Source organism: Fusarium graminearum, chromosome 2, assembly GCF_000240135.3.
Source record: "Fusarium graminearum PH-1 chromosome 2, whole genome shotgun sequence".
Taxonomy (NCBI): domain Eukaryota; kingdom Fungi; phylum Ascomycota; class Sordariomycetes; order Hypocreales; family Nectriaceae; genus Fusarium; species Fusarium graminearum.
In genome coordinates this window covers 8216870-8235641 of record NC_026475.1, presented here as the reverse complement: position 1 = coordinate 8235641, position 18772 = coordinate 8216870, and the positions used below count along the sequence as shown (strand labels likewise).

The window sequence follows — 18772 nt, the reverse complement described above, 5'->3', positions numbered from 1 at the left end:
AGGTCTAATATCTAGCGTAGCTCCATCCCATATTTCGGTTTTCTCTAGAGTCTCCCGAGTCCTCAATAGTAGACAGCCAAAGTACTAACAACTTGACGCACCAACATGTCAAAATTAACAACAGGGCAATCGCCCGATACCAAGCGCCCCTTCGAGGCAAAGGAACCAGAAGAGATGATAGCCATGAAAAAGCTCAACTCCCTAACCCAAGGCGATATCGTCGAACTTGACGCGACAGAAGCCTTCCTTCGCGAGCACAACTTCACAAATGAGTACATCGCCGAACTCCTCAATGACAAAGATCTCAACAAAAGGGTCGTCCGCAAAGTCGACATGATCTTACTTCCCCTACTCATGGGAACTTACATGCTGCAATACATCGACAAGAATGCTCTGTCCTACGCAGCCGTGTTTGATTTGTTCAAAGACACGGGTATCTCTTCAGATCAGTACAGCTGGTTCGCTAGTATCTTTTACTTTGCGTACATGGCCGCTGAATACCCTTGGTTGTTCCTTGCACAGAAGACATTGATGGCAAAGGTTGTTGCGGGATGTGTTATTGCTTGGGGCAGTGTTCTCATGTTAACAGCTGCGGGTAACAATTTCGGTTCTTTGGCGACGTGTCGATTCTTCTTGGGTGTGTTTGAGGCGCCGATTACGACGTGTTTCATGATGATCGTTTCCATGTGGTATACGCGTGATCAGCAGCCTTTCAGAGCCGGTGTCTTTTACTGCTGCAATGGTGTTGGAGCAATGGTAAGTGTTCTTCTTTGATACTATTGGCATTGCTAACAAACAGCAGCTTGGTGGTCTCCTTACATACGGCATCGGTCAGATCAAGAACTTTCCTGTCTGGAAAGCTGTCTTCATGACCTGCGGCGGCATGACCGTCGTCTGGGGTTTTGTTCTTCTCTTCTTCCTTCCCGACAGTATCATGACAGCCCGACATTTCACCCTCGAAGAACGAGCCCTCCTCATCGGTCGAGGTCGTCTTGCTCAAACCGGTGTACTGAACAAGACCATCAAGTGGAATCAGATCCGCGAAGCCTTCATCGATCCTCAAGTCTGGCTTCTTGTTCTTTTCATGCTTCTTAACGAAACTATGAACGGAGGTGTTGCTAACTTTGGCAAGCTAATCATCAAAGGAGTCGTCAAGGATCCTCTCGAGACTGTTGCCTTGGGTATCCCCATGGGCGCATTCCAAGTACTATGGATTCTCTCTGGAACGTTTATTGCGTCTCGCGTCAAGAATTGCCGAACCATCATTATGGCAGTCTATCTCATCCCGACTATCATTGGTGTCTGTCTCCTCTGGAAGATGGACCGTGAGCATCACAAGGTCGGAGTCCTGTTTGGTTACTACATTGTCGGCGGCTTCGTCTGCTCTTTGGTCCTTGCGATGCAGATGCCTGCTGGCAATCTCGGAGGCTACACTAAGCGTATGACGGCATCTGCCATGGTTTTTATCGCCTATTGTGTTGGAAATATTGTTGGTCCTCACGCATTCCTCGGCTCGGAAGCTCCTCTGTATCAAACTGGATGCATCACTATTCTTAGCTGCTCTGTCGCCCAGATGATGGTAGCCATTATGCTAAGAATTTTGTTGGTTCGCAGAAATGCACGTCGTGATGCTGCTGCGGCAGCTGTGGGAGCCAATGGTGAAGACGTGTCGGCTACTGAGGGAAGTGATTTGACCGATTTTGAGGTAAGATTCAGCAGGACGCTCCTAGAGACATTAACTAACATTATCCTGCAGAACCCTCATTTCCGATATGTCTTGTAGACATAGAATCCTATTTCAACTCCAAATGGGGTCCTCTATAAAATATATATACTAATTAAGTTACTGCTGCCTCTGTTAGAAGCTTTACAATAGCATTTCGTGTACTTGGGCGATCGTCCAACAATAACGAATTAGCCGCTATCTTGATTGCCGTATTTCCTCTCGCATCTTTGGAAAGCGGATCAGCTCCAAGGTCAAGTAAAGCCTTGGCCATACTTATGCTACCGTGGGCAGCTGAGAAATGCAATGGAGTGTAACCAAACCGAACTATCGCCCCTGAGGTCTCAGGTTCCTGAATGCTGTCTTGGACTTCGTGACCCCAGTAATGATACTTTGGTTCTACATTGCCCAGTTCATTCCAAAACAGAAATGTTGCGCGGGCATGTATATCAACACCACGGTGGATCATGTTATCCACAAACTGACCAAGTTCGGTATTTTCTTTCTTTTTGCCGGCGAACAAGGAAAGGCAATGCAGGGGCGTCCATCCCTCAACTGTAACAGCACGAGGGTCGGCGCCGTGAAGGAGAAGTATCTTTGCAATTTCTAAAGCTTCAGATGTTGACTTTGAGAACCCGTTTAGTTGCGAGCCTTGTCTCGCTGGGGTCAAGGCGCAATGTAGGGGTGTCCAGCCATTTGTGTTGATACCATTGACATCAAGCCCTTGACTGAGAAGAAACTCGATAATATCACGCTTAGCTCCCGCAGCTGCGTAATGTAGTAAAGTTTCGCCAAAGTTGTTCTTCGATCTTGATGCTTGACTTGTTTGCTCCGAGGGACAAGAGGATAGATACAACTGTAGCATGTTCAGGCTGGAGCCAAAAGCAGCAGCGTGGAGAGGGTTGGCTCCAGACTCATCATCCCCCAGCGAAACGGAGGCATTGTAACTGAGAAGAATACGAATCGCGGTCTCGTTCAAACGCACTACTGGTCCACTCGGTTTAAAGAGGTTGGTGAACCAAGGAAGTGCAATGCTGACTTCCCTCTGCGGTCAGTAGCGTCTAGGTTGGCTCCCTTGTCGAGCAACACTTTCAAAGCTCCTACCAGACTTACAGAGCGAGCGGCAGTAATTATTGGCGGTTGTCTATTGATAATAGCGTTTGGGTTGGCTCCAGCATCGATCAAGTGCGCGATCAAAAGCTGTTGCTGGAGATAATCATCACCATTGTAGTCGAGTTTGAAGTCGTCTCCAATTAAAGGCCTGAAGCCCACTGCATGATGCAGAGCCTTGTCTAAAACATCTTGGGGAAATGATAGTTGGGTAGTAAGGAGTTGGGCAGAATATGCCTTCCAGCTCCGTGCTGCCCAAAACAGAGCTTCACTTTTGGCTTCTGCTGTCCATTCCTTCCAACTCAATAAAGCACGTAAGATAGTTGTTTGGCTGTTGATTGAGGCTTCAAAAAGACACGAGTCAACATTTGCCAGGCTTTCTTTCTCTTGTGAGTGGAGGTGCTGCCATAATCGCCAAAGCAGGCGTTTATTGCCCAGACGTGCAGCTAGTGCTAGTGGTGATAATTGATGCTCGTGTGCGGAGGAATCGGCAGTGACGTCGACACCAACACCAACTTGCAATATCAGATTTGCTGCCTCGATATTATCCAAATAGACTGCCACGTGTAGCGGAGTCCCCCAACAGCCATCGCCATCCAACAACAAAAATGAAGCCTCGCGGGAACCAAGCACTTCTTGCAAGGTTGATACGTCGTTGTTGCAGATCGAGGCATGTAAAGGGTAATCAGATTCTGCCCTTCTGAACATGTCCTTGATGCGGTCTGCAATGGACATACGACTTTGCATCATTTTTCTTTGTTAAAATATAAAAAGGAAGCAAAGAAGTTGACTGGTTTGTTGGTTGTGTGTATAGTATAATGAATAATGAATGAGGGAAAAGTGCGCAGTTTCTGATATCTCCACCTTGGATTAGTTGCACAGCACATTATATCTAATTACTAACTAATCCGTTAGCCCACAAGTCTGCTGCCTAATGGCTGAACAGGATACATCTGTGGCCAAGGAAACACCACATCAGATGTAGGAACACCTGTAAAGAAACATAATCCCAGAACCCATTCTTGGGTATATAGCTGTAGAGACTCCTGACTACGGTCGTCAGAAAGACGAACTCCAATGGACACGTGATGATCCAGTTCATTGGCGAGGTACTCTTCGTCAACGTCTTCATCAGACCATAGTGATGTAAAGACATATGCAGGGTCCTTATCTGCCTGACTCAAAGGTTCATCTGATTCAACGGCATCTCGATCATGAATGAAAATCCCTCGTGCCACCGTGGGTTCGCCTTCTGGGTCGCAAAGGTATCCAAGTGACAAGGTTTGATCTGCATCCATAGCCCTGACTACTGCTTTCGTCATTAGCCGACGATACCGCAAGCTAAACGATCCTTGGTCATCCATTACAAAAGAATCTTCTTCGAGGAAATCCTTTATGCAATCCACTATTCCCGCGTCGTCGCTGGTATGTTTTGCCTTGATCAACTCACTGAGCTGTTTAAGACGCGTTCGTTCATATTCTGAAAGCTGTTTTTTATCTTTATGGCTTGTTTGCGACAACCGCGGTGATGATCGAGGTGGTCGAAGTGTTTCTCCAAGTTTCCAGAGATGCCCTTTCGTCTTGATGCCCGTTCTTGTAAACTCGACGTCAAAAAAACGACAACCTTTGTTGTATGTCAATTTCTTCGCGCCCTTGGGTGCCCTGAAGTCATCGAAAAAGAGATCATTCATCCGCTCAACAATAGTCCCATCAGGGACATGGGCCTCTTCGTTGTTCAGTATCTCGCCATTTAGTAAGCGCAATGCCAATATTGACAAGTCCAGACTCGCCACATTGCCTTCCATTTGTTGAAGCCTTGCAGCATCCAACCTAGTAGCATACTGACAACAATTGGCGATAATGGCCAGACGATCCCAAGGTTCAGTGACGCCTCTCCAGTTCACATCAGAAATGATTATCCCTGACATGGACGTGGAATGTGATAGTAACATCCTGTATCGTCCAGCTGTTTTCAGTATATGGATTATCTTCTCTTCATCCTCGCTCGTGGCAAAGTGATGCTGACGAAATGCCAAACAGAATTCAGTGGCACTCTCGAAGAATTTGACAGACTGGATGCTTAATTCGCCAGGAACTACACCAAACATTGCTTTCGTTCCGCTGGGTGTAGATCTCTTTGCCCTTTCAAGGTCTGGATCGTGGTGAATCAGGAGTGTCATCTTGAGACCGGCTTTGTAGTTCTCTTGGAACGTCCACGCTCTTCTCCACCATTTGTCTCTAGTGATTTCGTGTAACAGGTCGAGCATTTTCTTTGCTTGTCTATACTCGGTGTCCTTGTCGAGGGCAGGCTTTCCATCTTGATATTTGACAAGTGCACCACTCAGTATAGCAGATAGAGTCGCTATTTCGTCTTCGCTTTGGATGGGTCGTCCAAGCAAAGCAACAGGATGATCGCTGAGCGAATATACCCAGTCCATTGCATCGAGGGCATGCCTTTTTTGCTTGCATTCTCCATGCACGCATGGTGTCGTTTTGCATTTCTTCTGGGGTATACTGTGCCGGTCAATCCATAAGAGAGGCACGTCGTGACATTGCATGTATCTTGTTACTCTCTCGAGAACCGAGTTGCGGACAGATGACTCCCAATCATCCTCTCTATCCCTCCTCTCTATTAGATGACCTTCTGGTTTGGGATTTTGCGTTTCGTACTCGGAAGCATCCCAAGTGTATGACAAGGCCACAAAGTTACTATCAGTAAAGCCATTAACTTCTTTACGGAACCAGTACGGTCTTTCAGGCTTTTCGCTTTCGTCTGTGTTGAGCTTTCTCTTCCTGGACTGTCGTCTACCAAGACATTCGAGGTTCTCTACAATCCATCTCATCTTTTGTTGTGGAACCCGGCATTTCTGGATCTCCATAAGTGCTGAAACGGTATCATTTTCGTCTTTTGATGTGTTACCAGGAAGGTCGTGTTTTGCTGCCATGTTCTTAGACTCGTGCTGGACATTTCGGGTTTGGGGTTGTTAGATGATTGGGTCCGAAGAGGGAAAAGAAGTCGTAGAATTTCATGTAAGGAATGATGACGTGAGAGTCTTAGCGTGATAGACGCGTCGTCGTCGACCAATTATATCGTGTTGTGCTGTTAGTGCTGAAGGATCGTTTACAGGGTAGCTTGGACATTAAACACAGTCTACAATGTTGGCTGTAAACTTATTATAACGAAAAGGACTTTATTCCTTTGTTTCTAGATAAATAACGGACCTATATTCAAAAACTAGTATCTACGGCCTATCGTTAGAAACCACCATTTCCAATTGTCTTTCCTCACACCGCAGATCCGTCACCTCGTAAAGCAGATTGTCGCAACAAGTTAACGTGATCAGTCTACCCAAGATCCAGGCACCGTGATTTTGTTGGACGTCTTTCCCTTTCTTTCCCGTTTTTTCATCTTCCGCATCTGCTTCCGCTCAAAACGACTTTCCATAAGATTGCATGCACGTTCTGTCCATTCAAGTGCAGTTCTGTACTCTTCAGTAATGTCGGCCGCTAGTACAGGGTCATCTGGCTGGCTTTCAACCCTTAATACTGGTGCAACTGGCCATGAGCGCTTCTCCGGGCCAATCACTTCCAGATTCTGCCCAGATTTCCAGGCTTGATGGTACCGCATATTCTGCGCTGCATTTGTCCGGATTTCAAAGCTGTCGCAGTGTAGAAAATGTGGGAACTCAATCAGTAGTTCATGAACGAGGCATGATTTGTCAATATTTTCTCTCTAGTATGGAATCAGCCTGCCTCTGGAGTAGCCCACGTGCAGAGTTCGAGTGATGTATGAACCCTGGCCACGAAACCATGTATGCCAGTTGCCTGATGGTCTATTCCATGCAGCAACACAGCGTGGTGTTTCGAAATGGATATACTGCTCTACATCGACGCCGGCTAGTTTCAGTATGTCGAGCCAGCCATGTATCATCTCCACCGCTTCGTCAGAGCCAGTTGCAGAACTCGTAAGTATTGTGGAAAGGCTCGCGTTAGAGTAATTGCCGTTGACGATGTCTAGACCTCGTGCAATGAGATCCGAGATCATTGCTGCGCAGCTTTCCATATGGAGATCGTCGGAAAAATCCCCTCTGATGGAAGTGGTGAGCACCCGTTCTAGTATTGAGTCATTGAATTTAGGTGAAATGGTTGGTCGCCAACTTAGATACGCATCCATGCAGGCTTTGAGGCGACGGAAGTCTCGTACTCCCAGCAGTAACATGTATACTTCATCTGGAGTTATGGCATTCTTGCGGATATTGATATAATCGATGGCGCTTTGAAGCTGGCCCTGAGTCCGGACCGTATGCCATCTCCAATCACCACTACCAAAGTGCGCTCTATAGATATAAGTATGTGTCAGTATAGTAATGTTTGCGTTGTGTTTTGTGAGACTTAAGTCTCTTCCACTCTAGTCATCTGGGATCTTATGAAATCCAGGAGTCGAGGCGCTCTTTTTACCGCTGCGAACTGGTCTAATGTTAGTAAATTTACGTCTATAACCATTCCCAAAACTTACACCCAACATATTGCACTCGTGGTCTGGGTCATATTTGTCCCAGGTTATCAAGGTCGTGGGAGTAATGGCTCATTCATTGAATAACTGCTGGACAGCTTCCACATTATCGTTGCCAAAAGCATCGCGAACCCTGGCACCAAGGCTATCTGCCCAATAGTGTACGGGGATGACCAACGGTAATGTCAAGGTGACGCACAAAGGCGTAAGGTGGTCTTTTCGGAGTGACAGCTTCATATACCAGTTGAGCCATGTTGATCCCACTGTCAGGACTGAGTCGACATTAGTTACTGATGGACCTGAGCCTTCAGTTTCAGTTATTATGTTTCGCTTGCGGGTCTTCTGTAAGAAAGCAAATTGTAGGAAGGATCTTCGCCAGCCTTCGCTGATGGTTTCGACTTGCTTCGGTTGCGTAGTTGTGTCGGTAGAAACGGGGCTAGTGTCGATGCAATTCGAATCAATCTTCTGGGAGGGTGCGACTAATATAGATGACTGATTTGACGGACTGTTTTTGTTCGACATGGTGACTTCGGGCGCCGGAGGGCAAGATATGCTCATAATGCTATTGGTGGATTATCAGATCGATATACCAAATAGCAGATAGAAAAACTTACAAAATACTTGTTGTAAGGAGAAGATGGAGGTATTCGAGGGATTTGTCCAAGCCCTTCGTGCTGGCAATTATCCTATCTTTATGCTGCAAGAACAAAAGGCCTTCGTTTCTGAATCGACGACAACCTCTGTCGCGTTTTTCAGTGACGTTTTGGATAACATCATGAATGACTGTAACCTTTTCGTAGCATTCATGAATCATCTGATACAGGGAAGCAGGAAGACATGCTTCACTGAGGTTTTTTGATAGGCAAGCGGTTTCTAGTACGGTCCCGATGGATTCACAGATGACTTCCACATGACCAAGCCTGCTTGTCAGTGTTTCGAGCTCTTTTGCAGCACTCTTGTACGTTGAGATCAGCTTTTTGATGGTTTTTATGGTCTTGACCAGCTGCTCGGCCACCGGTACTACGCTGACTGCCAAAGAAAGAGGGTCCATATTGTTGAGAGCCGTAAGATGAGTAAATTGAGTTGTGATTGTTGCGTGCTCTGCTCCAAAGTTGGACCATACATATTCGCTTCCAAGACAATAATTCAAAAGTCCTGTATCATTCTAACAGTCCTAAAACATATCCTCAAGTCGTACTCTAGCATGGTTCGGACATTAGTGGCACACCGATGTCGAGTAACCAGTGTAGCCTTGATTTCGTCTGTGTATGCAGACACCCGAGGAAGTGGGACTAAATACTTGCAAGCCATGTTTCAAATCGGGCTATTCATTGCGAGTTATGTTGCACTAGCATGGCCATCAGCGAGACCTGTTATATCATCGCAATCATTTACAATTACTACTAGCTACTTTGCCAGCTAACTATAGCGCTCTGGGCATCAGTTCCGGTGGAAGCTCATCTGGCATATACTCAAACAGCTCCTCGGTGCTTCTCTCTGCGTACGGACACGCGTTTAAACTCTCCACATCCACCTGTCTGACGACGTGTATCCTGTCACCAGTCATCGTCTCTTGTGCTGGATGCGTGGCAGCAATTGTAATGTTAGTCTGGGTGTCACCACTGTAAATGCGGTCCCCCGTGAACCCTGTTGGCTTGGTGCTGCTTCTGCGAACCGCTGATAGTGGCACGAATGTACTTTGGTTCTGTGACGGTTTTGTGGGACGTGACTGTGTTCCACTCCGGCTTCGGACGAATTCGATAAGCTCGCTCAGGACAGCAAACTCGAGCTTGAGTTTGATCGAGTATGTGACCAGCTTGATGCCTTGCTCCCAGACGTAGAAATTCATGAGCTCAATAACGACCATAGCGATATCCATAATCACGATAGCAATATTGATGGCGAATAGTTTGTAGAGCATCGTTCTCGTGCTGCCGAAAGCTGTTTTGAAAATATCGAGGGACTTCCAAATGTATATGCCAGATATCGTAAGTTCTTGCATATAGAAGCAAGACATCGAAATTTTCTCTGCTATGTTGAAAACGTTGTTGAAGCCGTTTCTGTTGTCCTTGGGGCTATATTCTGACCCAAAGAGCAATACTGTCATGGTCGTGTGCTTAAGTCCTGTCAGTATGTAGTTTAGTTGGAGTAGTTGCAGAACATACCCAAACAAGGCCGTTGACGATAATCACAGCAAGAACAGACCGCAATATTATTCTTTCGCTTGTAATAAGGTGGAGCCGGGAGTATAAGACGACAGATTGACCAGAAATCACAAGAACCCAGCCGACAGTCTCAATAATCATACCCACATAATCGTGCGTTAGGTCAAAGTAAACTATCAGCCAACCCAGACAGTATGGTATTAAGCCGAAGGATGCGATGAGTATGCTCCAGAAATAAAGACCGGATTTTCGTTTGAAGGTCAAGTAGATGAGTGTCAGTAGCTCAATAGCGTTGTAAAGTGCGAGTGTCGATGCAACCTAGATAACGTGAGCAAAATAAACAACATGCTTCCAGGGAGGTTCTTACCATGACAAACACATCTCGACCAATGTACACCAGCTCATCAATCTGAGCATGGTGAACGTCCCACTTGTCACGGTGTGGTAACATCATTGCGTATACAGATGTTAAGGGTCGAGGAGGGAGTGGAACAAATACTCTTCGGGAAAATGGAGAGAAAGGCTAAACGCAGCGCCCAGACAACAGGGTGGCTTGGCATAAATGTACCTGAACGTGCATTCTCGCCATGCCATGTGCTAGAAACGTCACACTGAACATCATGCCGGATCTCATTAGTCCCGAGAAACATGATGAATCAAGAAGGGTCTCGATCTACGAAACCTGTACCTTGGGAGTGATAGGTCTATTTTGCGATGACGGCAGGTTCAAGGCACGCCATCGAGGTGTTTCTGGGAAGTTTCCTCGTTGCTACTTCCAATCAAAGTGTCTGTCCAAAAGTCAAATAAAAAGTGTGACGAATGAGATACCCCAAGAGACCATCCGGCAACGGCTGCACATTCCAATGCCCTAATCTTACTGCTCTCGAGCCTGACAGAGCTGAGTCAGTATGGAGTCGGCCTAGCGCAGGTTCATGTCCGTCCCAAACTCCACAAGACAACTGCCGAACCGGTCCTTGACAGCTGAGGATTTGTAGCAATGCTGCTCCGTCTAGATTGTCTGTGTCTGGGAGAGAACGGCTTCGTCTTTGACTTTACCATTTCAAGGGCTTATATCACTCAGACTTCCCAGAACACAGATTGATAATGTATTTTCAAATGAACGCCAATAGATGATCTGTGAGAAAATATTCTAACTCTGCTGCACATTGCGTTGATCAATTCCTGTCATTCATTGACAATGGTTATCGGGTTGTTTTGGCATCTCCTCAAGCATGTTGTACAAAGACTAACACAAAAGCAGCAACTGAAATCGGAGCTAGTGATAAAACCTGATAGCATGTTTTTAAGCTTCTGTTTATGGTTGTTAATGGCGATTTGTGCTATGAATGCGGATTAGCATGTATGTTAAGTTGTCCAGCCCTGGTTATTACCGCCCGTTCCGTTTCCACTCGCCCGTTTGTGGATGAAACCAGTTTGTCGACGAGATGAACCGGCAGGCATAGATAAGCAAAGGCAGAGCGACTGAAAGAACAGAAAACATTTGGAATTATTGTGCTGGGATAACACAGGGTGAGGCTGTCTCACAATCTGATATTTGTTCTATAGACACAGAGACTTGTGCCCAATCTGGGGACTGGGATATTTACACTATCATTGACAGCCCAGCTCTTGGTGTAGATATGTTAGCAGCACTATCACCCTAGCGATGACGGTGGCTCAACCAAAATTGTGGCAGGATCCTTGGCAGATCGTGGCTTGAACCCTTGTTCGTATCTCACCCTCTTCTCACAATCATTGGCCGCATCGTTTAAGAATATACTTATATCAGCGGGAGAAGAACTTTAAGCCATCGGGGAACTGACTACTGCATCGATCGATATTTACGTTGAATGAATATCAATGACTGCGATGCCTGTTACAAGCATGACAGTTTACTTGTTGATTACAGGTGCATTATCAGCGGCATCAACGCGTCCTGCAGTATCTATGACTGGACAGTCTCAATCGGATAATAATGGTACAAGACAGCCACATCAATGTGATGACAGTGTTGCACTCATATCCCAGCGTTCACCATCTCCCCCTACATTTCAGCTAAAGGGTGAATGGAAGGCATTGGACGGTCGGAACCTTAACACATTTCATAACCCCTGGCATTCAACCATGCCTTTTGAGAGACCACCAAGGGCCAATTTGTAGACGATCGAAGGGTTCGGTTCTGGGGGAACACCTGAAAACTGCTTTGCGCATAACAGTCCTCCCTTGAGGTACATGTGGCTGGGTTAGTGCAGCAAGCAGGGGTTTAGCGGATCCCAGTGTCTGAGACACGAAGCACAAGGGCCATTTAAAAGCAGTACTGAACATGCCAAGGTCTTGCCATTCGAAATAATGAGTGAAGGGATGGGCTCCCTGCATAGGTAGTGAGGGCCATCTGTTGAGGATCCTTCTCAGACAACATTGAGACTGGTCCAGCCGGCGGTTATACCAAAACTCGAATACCTGATTGAACGCCACCAAGAGTGAGTGATAAGACTTTATTGGAATCTGAACCCCCTTTCCCTTGTGTGTTCAAAAGCAATACGTGTAGCATTGCGCGGGATGGATGAATATAATACAACACGCACAGAGCAAAAAGTGACCATTCTGGTCAGCTGTTACTGCTACAACTATCATCTGGCAACATGGAGGGTTTCTTCAAGGCCAAGAGGAACCACAAGGCCTTTGTTCCAATATGTGCCGTTTTCACCTTTACCTGCGTTTCCATGCTTTTGCTTCACTGGCACTGGTACTGGGACACGCCGCCATCGATTCCTACTCCCCCCTCGGTTGACAGGGACCGGCGCTTCGCCATGGTTATACCTGCCACCGGTGCTAGCCCCGAACTTTGCAAAACCGTCATGACTGGACTCGCACTTGGTTACCCGAGCCCAATCATCGTCAACTGGGGGGTTGACCATCGCCCTCTTACACATTGGAGAGGTGGCCGCAACTTGCTCAAAGTACCTGGCATAGTCGATTATCTCGAAGCAGCCACACGACCCGACGCACACCCATCCGAACGATTAGACGACGACGATATTGTACTCATCGTCGATGGTTACGATATTTGGTTCCAACTGCCGGCCCAGGTGATGCTTGAGCGATATCACAGGATCAACAAGGAAGCCAACGAGAGACTACAAAAAGAATGGAATCAACACCAAAAGGGACCAATGCCGATGCGACAGACTATAGTTGCGGCAACCGGCAAGCGATGTGACCCCAAGAACGAAAACCGAGGCACAAAAATGCAGTGTGATATATGGCCCGAGAGCCCTTTACGCAAGGATCTCTATGGCCCTCACACAGACGAGGACAAAACATGCTGGGAGTTTGTTGATCCCCTTGACACGGAACGGGTTGGCCGGCGCCACTGCGGAGCCATTAGGCCGAGATGGCTCAATGGAGGTCTCTACATGGGCCCTGCTGGCGATTTAAGACGTCTGTTCCGTCGCTGCTTTTTTACCTTGCAGACGGGCATCGGCAGGGGAATCAAGATGCGCAGTGAGCAGTCTCTTGCATACGAAGCCGTCGTCGAACAAGAGACCTTTCGCCAATGGCAGAGGTTGAATGGCAGACCGAAGCCCGGAGTGTCAGAGCTGATGAACGACAAGCTGGAATACCACATCGGTCTTGATTACGCCGAGGAGTTGTCAGTGCAGACTCAATGGGCCCAAGATAAAAAGGGGCTGGACCATGGTGCATTTATCACACTCGGCGACCAAGAGCTCATTGACCGACACTCTGAGAGTCGGGGAATTTCACCAACGAGACTTCGGGGCTTGCCGGATGACATCAAGTCAGCACCAAACCCACTGTCAGCTCTACAGCCTCGAGCCAACTGGACCAACATGCCCCTCTATGCCGACTTCTTCACAGAGACCGTCTCCGCTATTGTTCACCACAATGGTGTTGGTATACTCAAGACACATCGATCTACTTGGTGGGACAGACCATGGTACTTTCAACACCTCCGACAGCTTCTTCATATTCGACTGAGAGCAAAGGGGGAGGCTGAAGAGCCTCTGGCGACAGTACAGACGCCCAATGGCCGTGTCAGATACTGGGCTACTTCTGCAGAGAATACGAGCAAGTATCCGAGGCGAATGAGGAACTCCTTGAAACATGGGTTGGGCAAGATGAAATTTGGAGAGATGTGTCGGAAAAAGAGCAAAGTGGGAGAGGAACCTCCTCTGGAGTGGTATGATGAGATTTTCCGCGACAACCGTGGTTCATGGGGTGGCTAGTTGGTTTGCAAGGTTGTTATGTCTGGAATTGTAGTTAGCAAGGACCTATTTCATTTAATGCCGAACAAATTCGAGACTTTCCTACATGTTTCCTCCAGTATGATGTGAGATGAAGTCGATGTAGTACTATCAAAAGATTGTGGTCGATGGTCAGTCAAAGGTAATTCAGTAACATCAACAAAGATCGAGAAGGTAAGGAGCTCTGGGGTTTCAGGCGATGTCGGTTCAGGGTCTTCAGAGACGCAGTGTTCACTGCGAGTGATCTCGGTTCGGCAAAATATTCTGCATCATACAGAGTCTGAGATTGATGATGGAAATGGGCATCTGACTTACTGTTGTTGTAGATGACCATCCATGTGTCTAGGTAAGTTCTCAATGGCTTAAATTGTTATAGACTCTTTTACTACAGCATGCTACACGATATATATATGGCATCTCATCCAACATTTTCACAGCCATCAGTACAAGTCCTGCAGGCATTACACTCGGTATGAATCACTTCGGCGTGACGCGTTCGAGCAGGCCAAAGTATGATGCACTTGGATGGACAATCTCTTGCTACTCCTTTAATTTGATAACATGGAACTATTCCGTTTGTGGTCGCCGAAGAACGCATACGCTTGGCGAGCATCTACAAGGGGGTTGCACAGAGCCTAACTGAGTGGAGAGAGAGAAACGAAACATGTGTAGACCAAACATGGAATCCATCACATACTCTCAGTAGCTCTTCCTACTAGGCCAAGCTGCCAATAAGTCAAATAGCCTTCTCTCCTGGCCAGATAATTACTACGGTCCGGCATCCTAAGTCTCATTGTGCTACATGCGATTGAAGCTCCAACCGAGGACAAACGCTGGCTATTTGGTAACAGAATGTCAATCTGTAAACTCTAGACACAACGATAAATGATCAAATAGTATATTTTACACTGCATAAACTTAATTCTTAATTCTATCTCTCATATCTGAAGCAGTTTACTTGTCACATCCCCTCAGCCGGGTAAAAGCAAGCTAACAATATTCATTTAGCCCTACCACAAAACCGGAAGGAGCGGAAAGACCGGGGTTTCATGAAATACGTACAGAATGATACAAAATGACTCATAATGGTTCATAATACATATACTTAAGAAGTATCCAGCAACGACGAGTTAACTAAGCATACAAAAGGAGCCCTAATTCCGCGTAGCACAATGCTGTGGCATTTGAAGAGATGATGTGCGCAGTTAGTTTCTAAGGTACCACCAACGTAAGACGATATGTATACAAGAACGTTTAGTTTTTCCTGTTTAGTGACATGCGTGTCTGGCATTTCTAGGCATGAAGCTCTGGTGATATATGCAGATGACCGTCAATCCACAAGTCATGCCACAGTTACCCTTTATACTGTCGGCCCGAAGATCGCGAGACCCGTCATTCCTTCCAGCTTGAGATATAGACTGACTTCTAGTACGATATTATTGTCATCCGATGCGACGTACTCTGCCAAGTAAATTCGTGAGGGCAAATATCTACAGTTTCTTTCTTGTGACCTTGTGTCTGGTTATTGATGATCTGTAACCAGACATGATCCACTCCCTGCAGGCACAGATTTCAAGCTTGACCTCGCTAGTCTAGGGCCGGGTCTGAAATAACCGGTGGTATCAATTATGGAGTCTACTGGTCATGTGATTGACGATTCTTCATCTGCGATCAAGAACAGAGAATGGATGTATTCTGTCAGTGTCCCTCAAGAAGCCCTGTTGGCTCAGTGGTAAAGCGTACCACTAGTATTCTGTCAGTGTCATCACGCAAGTCCAGACGAGGAGCCATTAACATTCAGATCAAAAGCAAAAGAGCAGTCAACAAACATAATCTCATCATATATCATTCATTCGCTTTTGCTTGCTACATGGTATCTATGACCAATTCCTAATATGCGTATCTAAATAGAGTTGTCACCGCACGAGAAAGTACCGCGGATCTTGCTGGAGTCGTTCTCAAAGATGTTGAGCAATTCGGTAATTGATGACCACAAGCCACCACCGTTCATAAACAACGACTGGACAATAAGAAGTCCATTGACGACGCATAGGACCATCTTCTTCCAGTTCTTTGTGTATTGGCCCTTGTTGATATGGAACCAAAAGATGGCGCTGAGACCGAAAGTAAACCAGGCAATCGTTGTCGCAGAGGAGATGGAGAGGATGGAATCGAAGATGGGGATGGCGTTGGAAATGATAAAGACAATGATCCAGTACAAGGTCACGCAGATGACCCAAACGCTCCACGACTTGACACTTCGGTCGGTGACTTGGTGAGTAGCCTTGAGGCCACGCATGGCAACAACGTACATGTACTTGATACCAGTGTGACCGAAAGCCATGGCTGTGGCGAAAACACATGGCAAAACGAGTCCGTAAGCGACCTTCGCAGCGGTCCTGGGCGCGGATCCCAAAGCAGGGGAGGTGGTGTAGTCACCAGCTAGGCAATAGATGGCGACAGCGACGATAGTGTAAAGGGTAATGGAGAAGCATTCAAGGCAGGCCAAAGCCATAGGGAAGTCTCGGCTGGGGTTCTTCATCTCGGCCATGTATGAAACGAAGCTGATATTTCCTGCGTACGCATAGCAGATCTTAAGACAGGCGTTGAGACCTTGACGGAAAGTTGGGTTTCCGACGACCTTGATCTCTTTTTCCCAACCAGGAGGAGCCTGCGAAGGCGAAGAAAATCCCAAGCTTATCATAACGACAAGCGCCGCGGCTAGGATGCTGATAGTGGATGGGATTCCAGATTGCGAGACGAATTTGACGGTTCGGGGAAGACACAACACCCAACAGGCGACGACGGCGATGATGACGAAGCTGACGGTACACATGGAGTGGTTGCTAAGGGTGTTGAACGCGACAGACAAGGTTACACTGGCAGAAGCGCAAGTCATCATAACCTTGATCATCAACCCGATACCAGCCACGATCTCCAGAGGTCTACCACCAATGATTCCACACATGTCAACGACATTAACCACGTGAGGATATTTTCTGTAGAATTGGAGGAGTTCGTAGGCAGTATAGGCAGAAAGACAACCGAGACCAATGACGGCAATGACGCCGGGGACGACACCGAGGACTTGGAGACAACCGGGGAGGGACAGAACACCAAGGCCGACCTGGTTGGTGATGAGGACAAAGACGGTGTCCCATTTACCGAGGGTTCTGTAATTCTTGCCGCCTTGGTTGAAGATATTTTGGACAGGCTCGTCTGAGTGTTGTTCCTTGGAGGCCATGATATCATCGTTGGCATCGTTGATGTTGTTGATCTCATTGCCGTCGATGCCACGAATGGACGCAGGGCTGTCCTGCCCTTGCTGGTGGCCCATTTCGGGCTGGGTCTTTGTCGTCTTATCCTCAGCGCCCATGGTAGTCGACAGATAGTAAGGGTATGAGGGATGACTGTCAAGTAAGGTTATATAAACTCTACGCCACTAATGGAAACAAACAGTGACAAAAGTTTAAGAGATACAGAGGCAGTAACAAACGGTCAACTCTGATGGGGCCGTCGAGTCAATTCTTATATACATGCGCCAAGACAAAAGTCTCTCGACGTTTATCTCTGTCCGAGTGGATTGCCGAGCGAACTAAGGCAAGAGAAAAAAAAGTCGCGTTATCAAAAAAAATTGGGAACTCAAAGAACAAGCGGTATATCGTGGAGCCCCATGGGGGAACGAGAGTCTCTCACGTAAAAGTTAGCAAATCGCCAATAACCATCAGGTCATGAAAACAATGCAAGCGAGAGACAGAACTGGGACCCGATGAGAATACTGGGTCTCCATCTTGTTACGTTATGGGCAGCGATCTTTGCTGCAACGGATGGAGAGAGATCCAGTTTGAACCCAGCGAGTGGGAATTTAAAAGAGGAACGAGAGATAAGAATTGCATGGATTAGGATTGAATTATCGTATATTATACTGAACACGATCAATAGAGCTATTGTAACTCATTGATGTCGTCAAAGTGAGGCTCTTTACTCTTCGGTCCGAGGTGAAGAAATCTGGTCTAGCAGCCTTTTCAATCCCCTGATGTCCCCCCTGCGGCTTCGTCCGTACGCCAAGGGTACAAGCTTATTTTTGGCTTTTTTTTTGCCCGGTCGTGTCGTACCATTTTTCCCTCAACGGTAGAAAAGAAAGATTTGTTTCCGTTACGCGAAAAGTAGCCTCTTTTGACACATGCATTCAACATTTTGTGGACCTCACGACTCGCTATCTGTTGATCCAAGGCCGGAATATCCGACACCGGTCCGAAGAGTGATAATCAAGGCTGTCTCTATTGGAGAATTGGAGAAACGTTAGCAATTCTCGTGAGTCTCGAGACTTGAGACATCGTAGCATGTTTATCGCATTCGGAGGAATTGTCGGCCCTGTAGGGCAATTAAACTCAAACAACTGATGAAATTATTCCCGTTTATCTCGATAAGACATAAAAGTACGCGTATTTACTCCGAATCCCGAGGCTGGTTGTTTGGCTACTGACAACACCAATCCTTTACGTATCACGCAACGGAGATGCAAAACCTAGCAACCATTGGCATGCATCATCAATTCATTCTAGAATAATAACGCTCGCCTCATCTTGCGTCTTCATTGGCTCTCTTAACATAAGCTGACTCGCTACCGTGACGCCCCTCAACAAGGATGTGATCCAACAGAGAGGAAATCATGTTGGAGAGAGGAGAACAACAAGTGACACTGCATAGACTACACTGTGGGGGATACAAAAAGGTTGGGGAAATGAGGGGGAGATGAGAGACAAAGTCTGTGCACCCAGTTTCTCTTACTCAACCTCCGGGTTTTCCTCTTGACCGTCCTAGATCGCGGGGATGTTTTGTCTTGGCGACTATTTAGACTTCTCTGAGTGGACTGCAAAGGGTAAGTCTCTCCGCATGAGAAACAGTTAGCTGGAACGCGAAAGGTGACTCGTTACTTGAGTGACAGGACATTGGGTCCGGGGAAATGACTGATGTTGCGGTACGTCCCCCATGT

General features: G+C 46.9%; 7 protein-coding genes across 7 annotated transcripts; 2 read left to right on the top strand and 5 right to left on the bottom strand.

Annotated features, from left to right (window-relative positions):
* Nucleotides 1–105: 105 nt before the first annotated feature.
* On the top strand, nucleotides 106–1783 carry FGSG_02945 (uncharacterized protein; the record flags this gene model as incomplete). The annotated part of the gene is made up of 3 exons (XM_011324552.1): nucleotides 106–756; nucleotides 836–1705; nucleotides 1757–1783. The coding sequence occupies 3 exons, from the start codon at nucleotides 106–108 to the stop codon at nucleotides 1781–1783; spliced, it is 1548 nt and encodes a 515-aa protein (XP_011322854.1).
* A 55-nt stretch (nucleotides 1784–1838) lies between these two features.
* On the bottom strand, nucleotides 1839–3583 carry FGSG_12550 (uncharacterized protein; the record flags this gene model as incomplete). Its single annotated transcript, XM_011324551.1, has 2 exons — nucleotides 1839–2768; nucleotides 2837–3583. 2 exons carry the CDS (start codon nucleotides 3581–3583, stop codon nucleotides 1839–1841), a joined length of 1677 nt encoding a protein of 558 aa, XP_011322853.1.
* A 161-nt stretch (nucleotides 3584–3744) lies between these two features.
* On the bottom strand, nucleotides 3745–5778 carry FGSG_12549 (uncharacterized protein; the record flags this gene model as incomplete). The annotated part of the gene is made up of 1 exon (XM_011324550.1): nucleotides 3745–5778. The coding sequence occupies one exon, from the start codon at nucleotides 5776–5778 to the stop codon at nucleotides 3745–3747; it is 2034 nt and encodes a 677-aa protein (XP_011322852.1).
* Nucleotides 5779–6173: 395 nt separating this feature from the next.
* Nucleotides 6174–8397, bottom strand: FGSG_02947 (uncharacterized protein; the record flags this gene model as incomplete). The annotated part of the gene is made up of 5 exons (XM_011324549.1): nucleotides 6174–6492; nucleotides 6712–7168; nucleotides 7350–7372; nucleotides 7546–7908; nucleotides 7961–8397. 5 exons carry the CDS (start codon nucleotides 8395–8397, stop codon nucleotides 6174–6176), a joined length of 1599 nt encoding a protein of 532 aa, XP_011322851.1.
* Nucleotides 8398–8769: 372 nt separating this feature from the next.
* On the bottom strand, nucleotides 8770–9965 carry FGSG_02948 (uncharacterized protein; the record flags this gene model as incomplete). Its single annotated transcript, XM_011324548.1, has 3 exons — nucleotides 8770–9462; nucleotides 9512–9829; nucleotides 9879–9965. 3 exons carry the CDS (start codon nucleotides 9963–9965, stop codon nucleotides 8770–8772), a joined length of 1098 nt encoding a protein of 365 aa, XP_011322850.1.
* Nucleotides 9966–12153: 2188 nt separating this feature from the next.
* On the top strand, nucleotides 12154–13758 carry FGSG_02949 (uncharacterized protein; the record flags this gene model as incomplete). Its single annotated transcript, XM_011324547.1, has 1 exon — nucleotides 12154–13758. One exon carries the CDS (start codon nucleotides 12154–12156, stop codon nucleotides 13756–13758), a length of 1605 nt encoding a protein of 534 aa, XP_011322849.1.
* Nucleotides 13759–15631: 1873 nt separating this feature from the next.
* On the bottom strand, nucleotides 15632–17246 carry FGSG_02950 (uncharacterized protein). Its single transcript, XM_011324546.1, has one exon. The coding sequence runs from the start codon at nucleotides 17150–17152 to the stop codon at nucleotides 15680–15682; it is 1473 nt and encodes a 490-aa protein (XP_011322848.1). The 5' UTR covers nucleotides 17153–17246; the 3' UTR covers nucleotides 15632–15679.
* Between the last annotated feature and the right edge of the window lie 1526 nt (nucleotides 17247–18772).

Bases quoted from the DNA above. Each gene is read 5' to 3' on its own strand.
- FGSG_02950 (XM_011324546.1), bottom strand. From the start codon at position 17,152: ATGGGCGCTGAGGATAAGACGACAAAGACCCAGCCCGAAATGGGCCAC.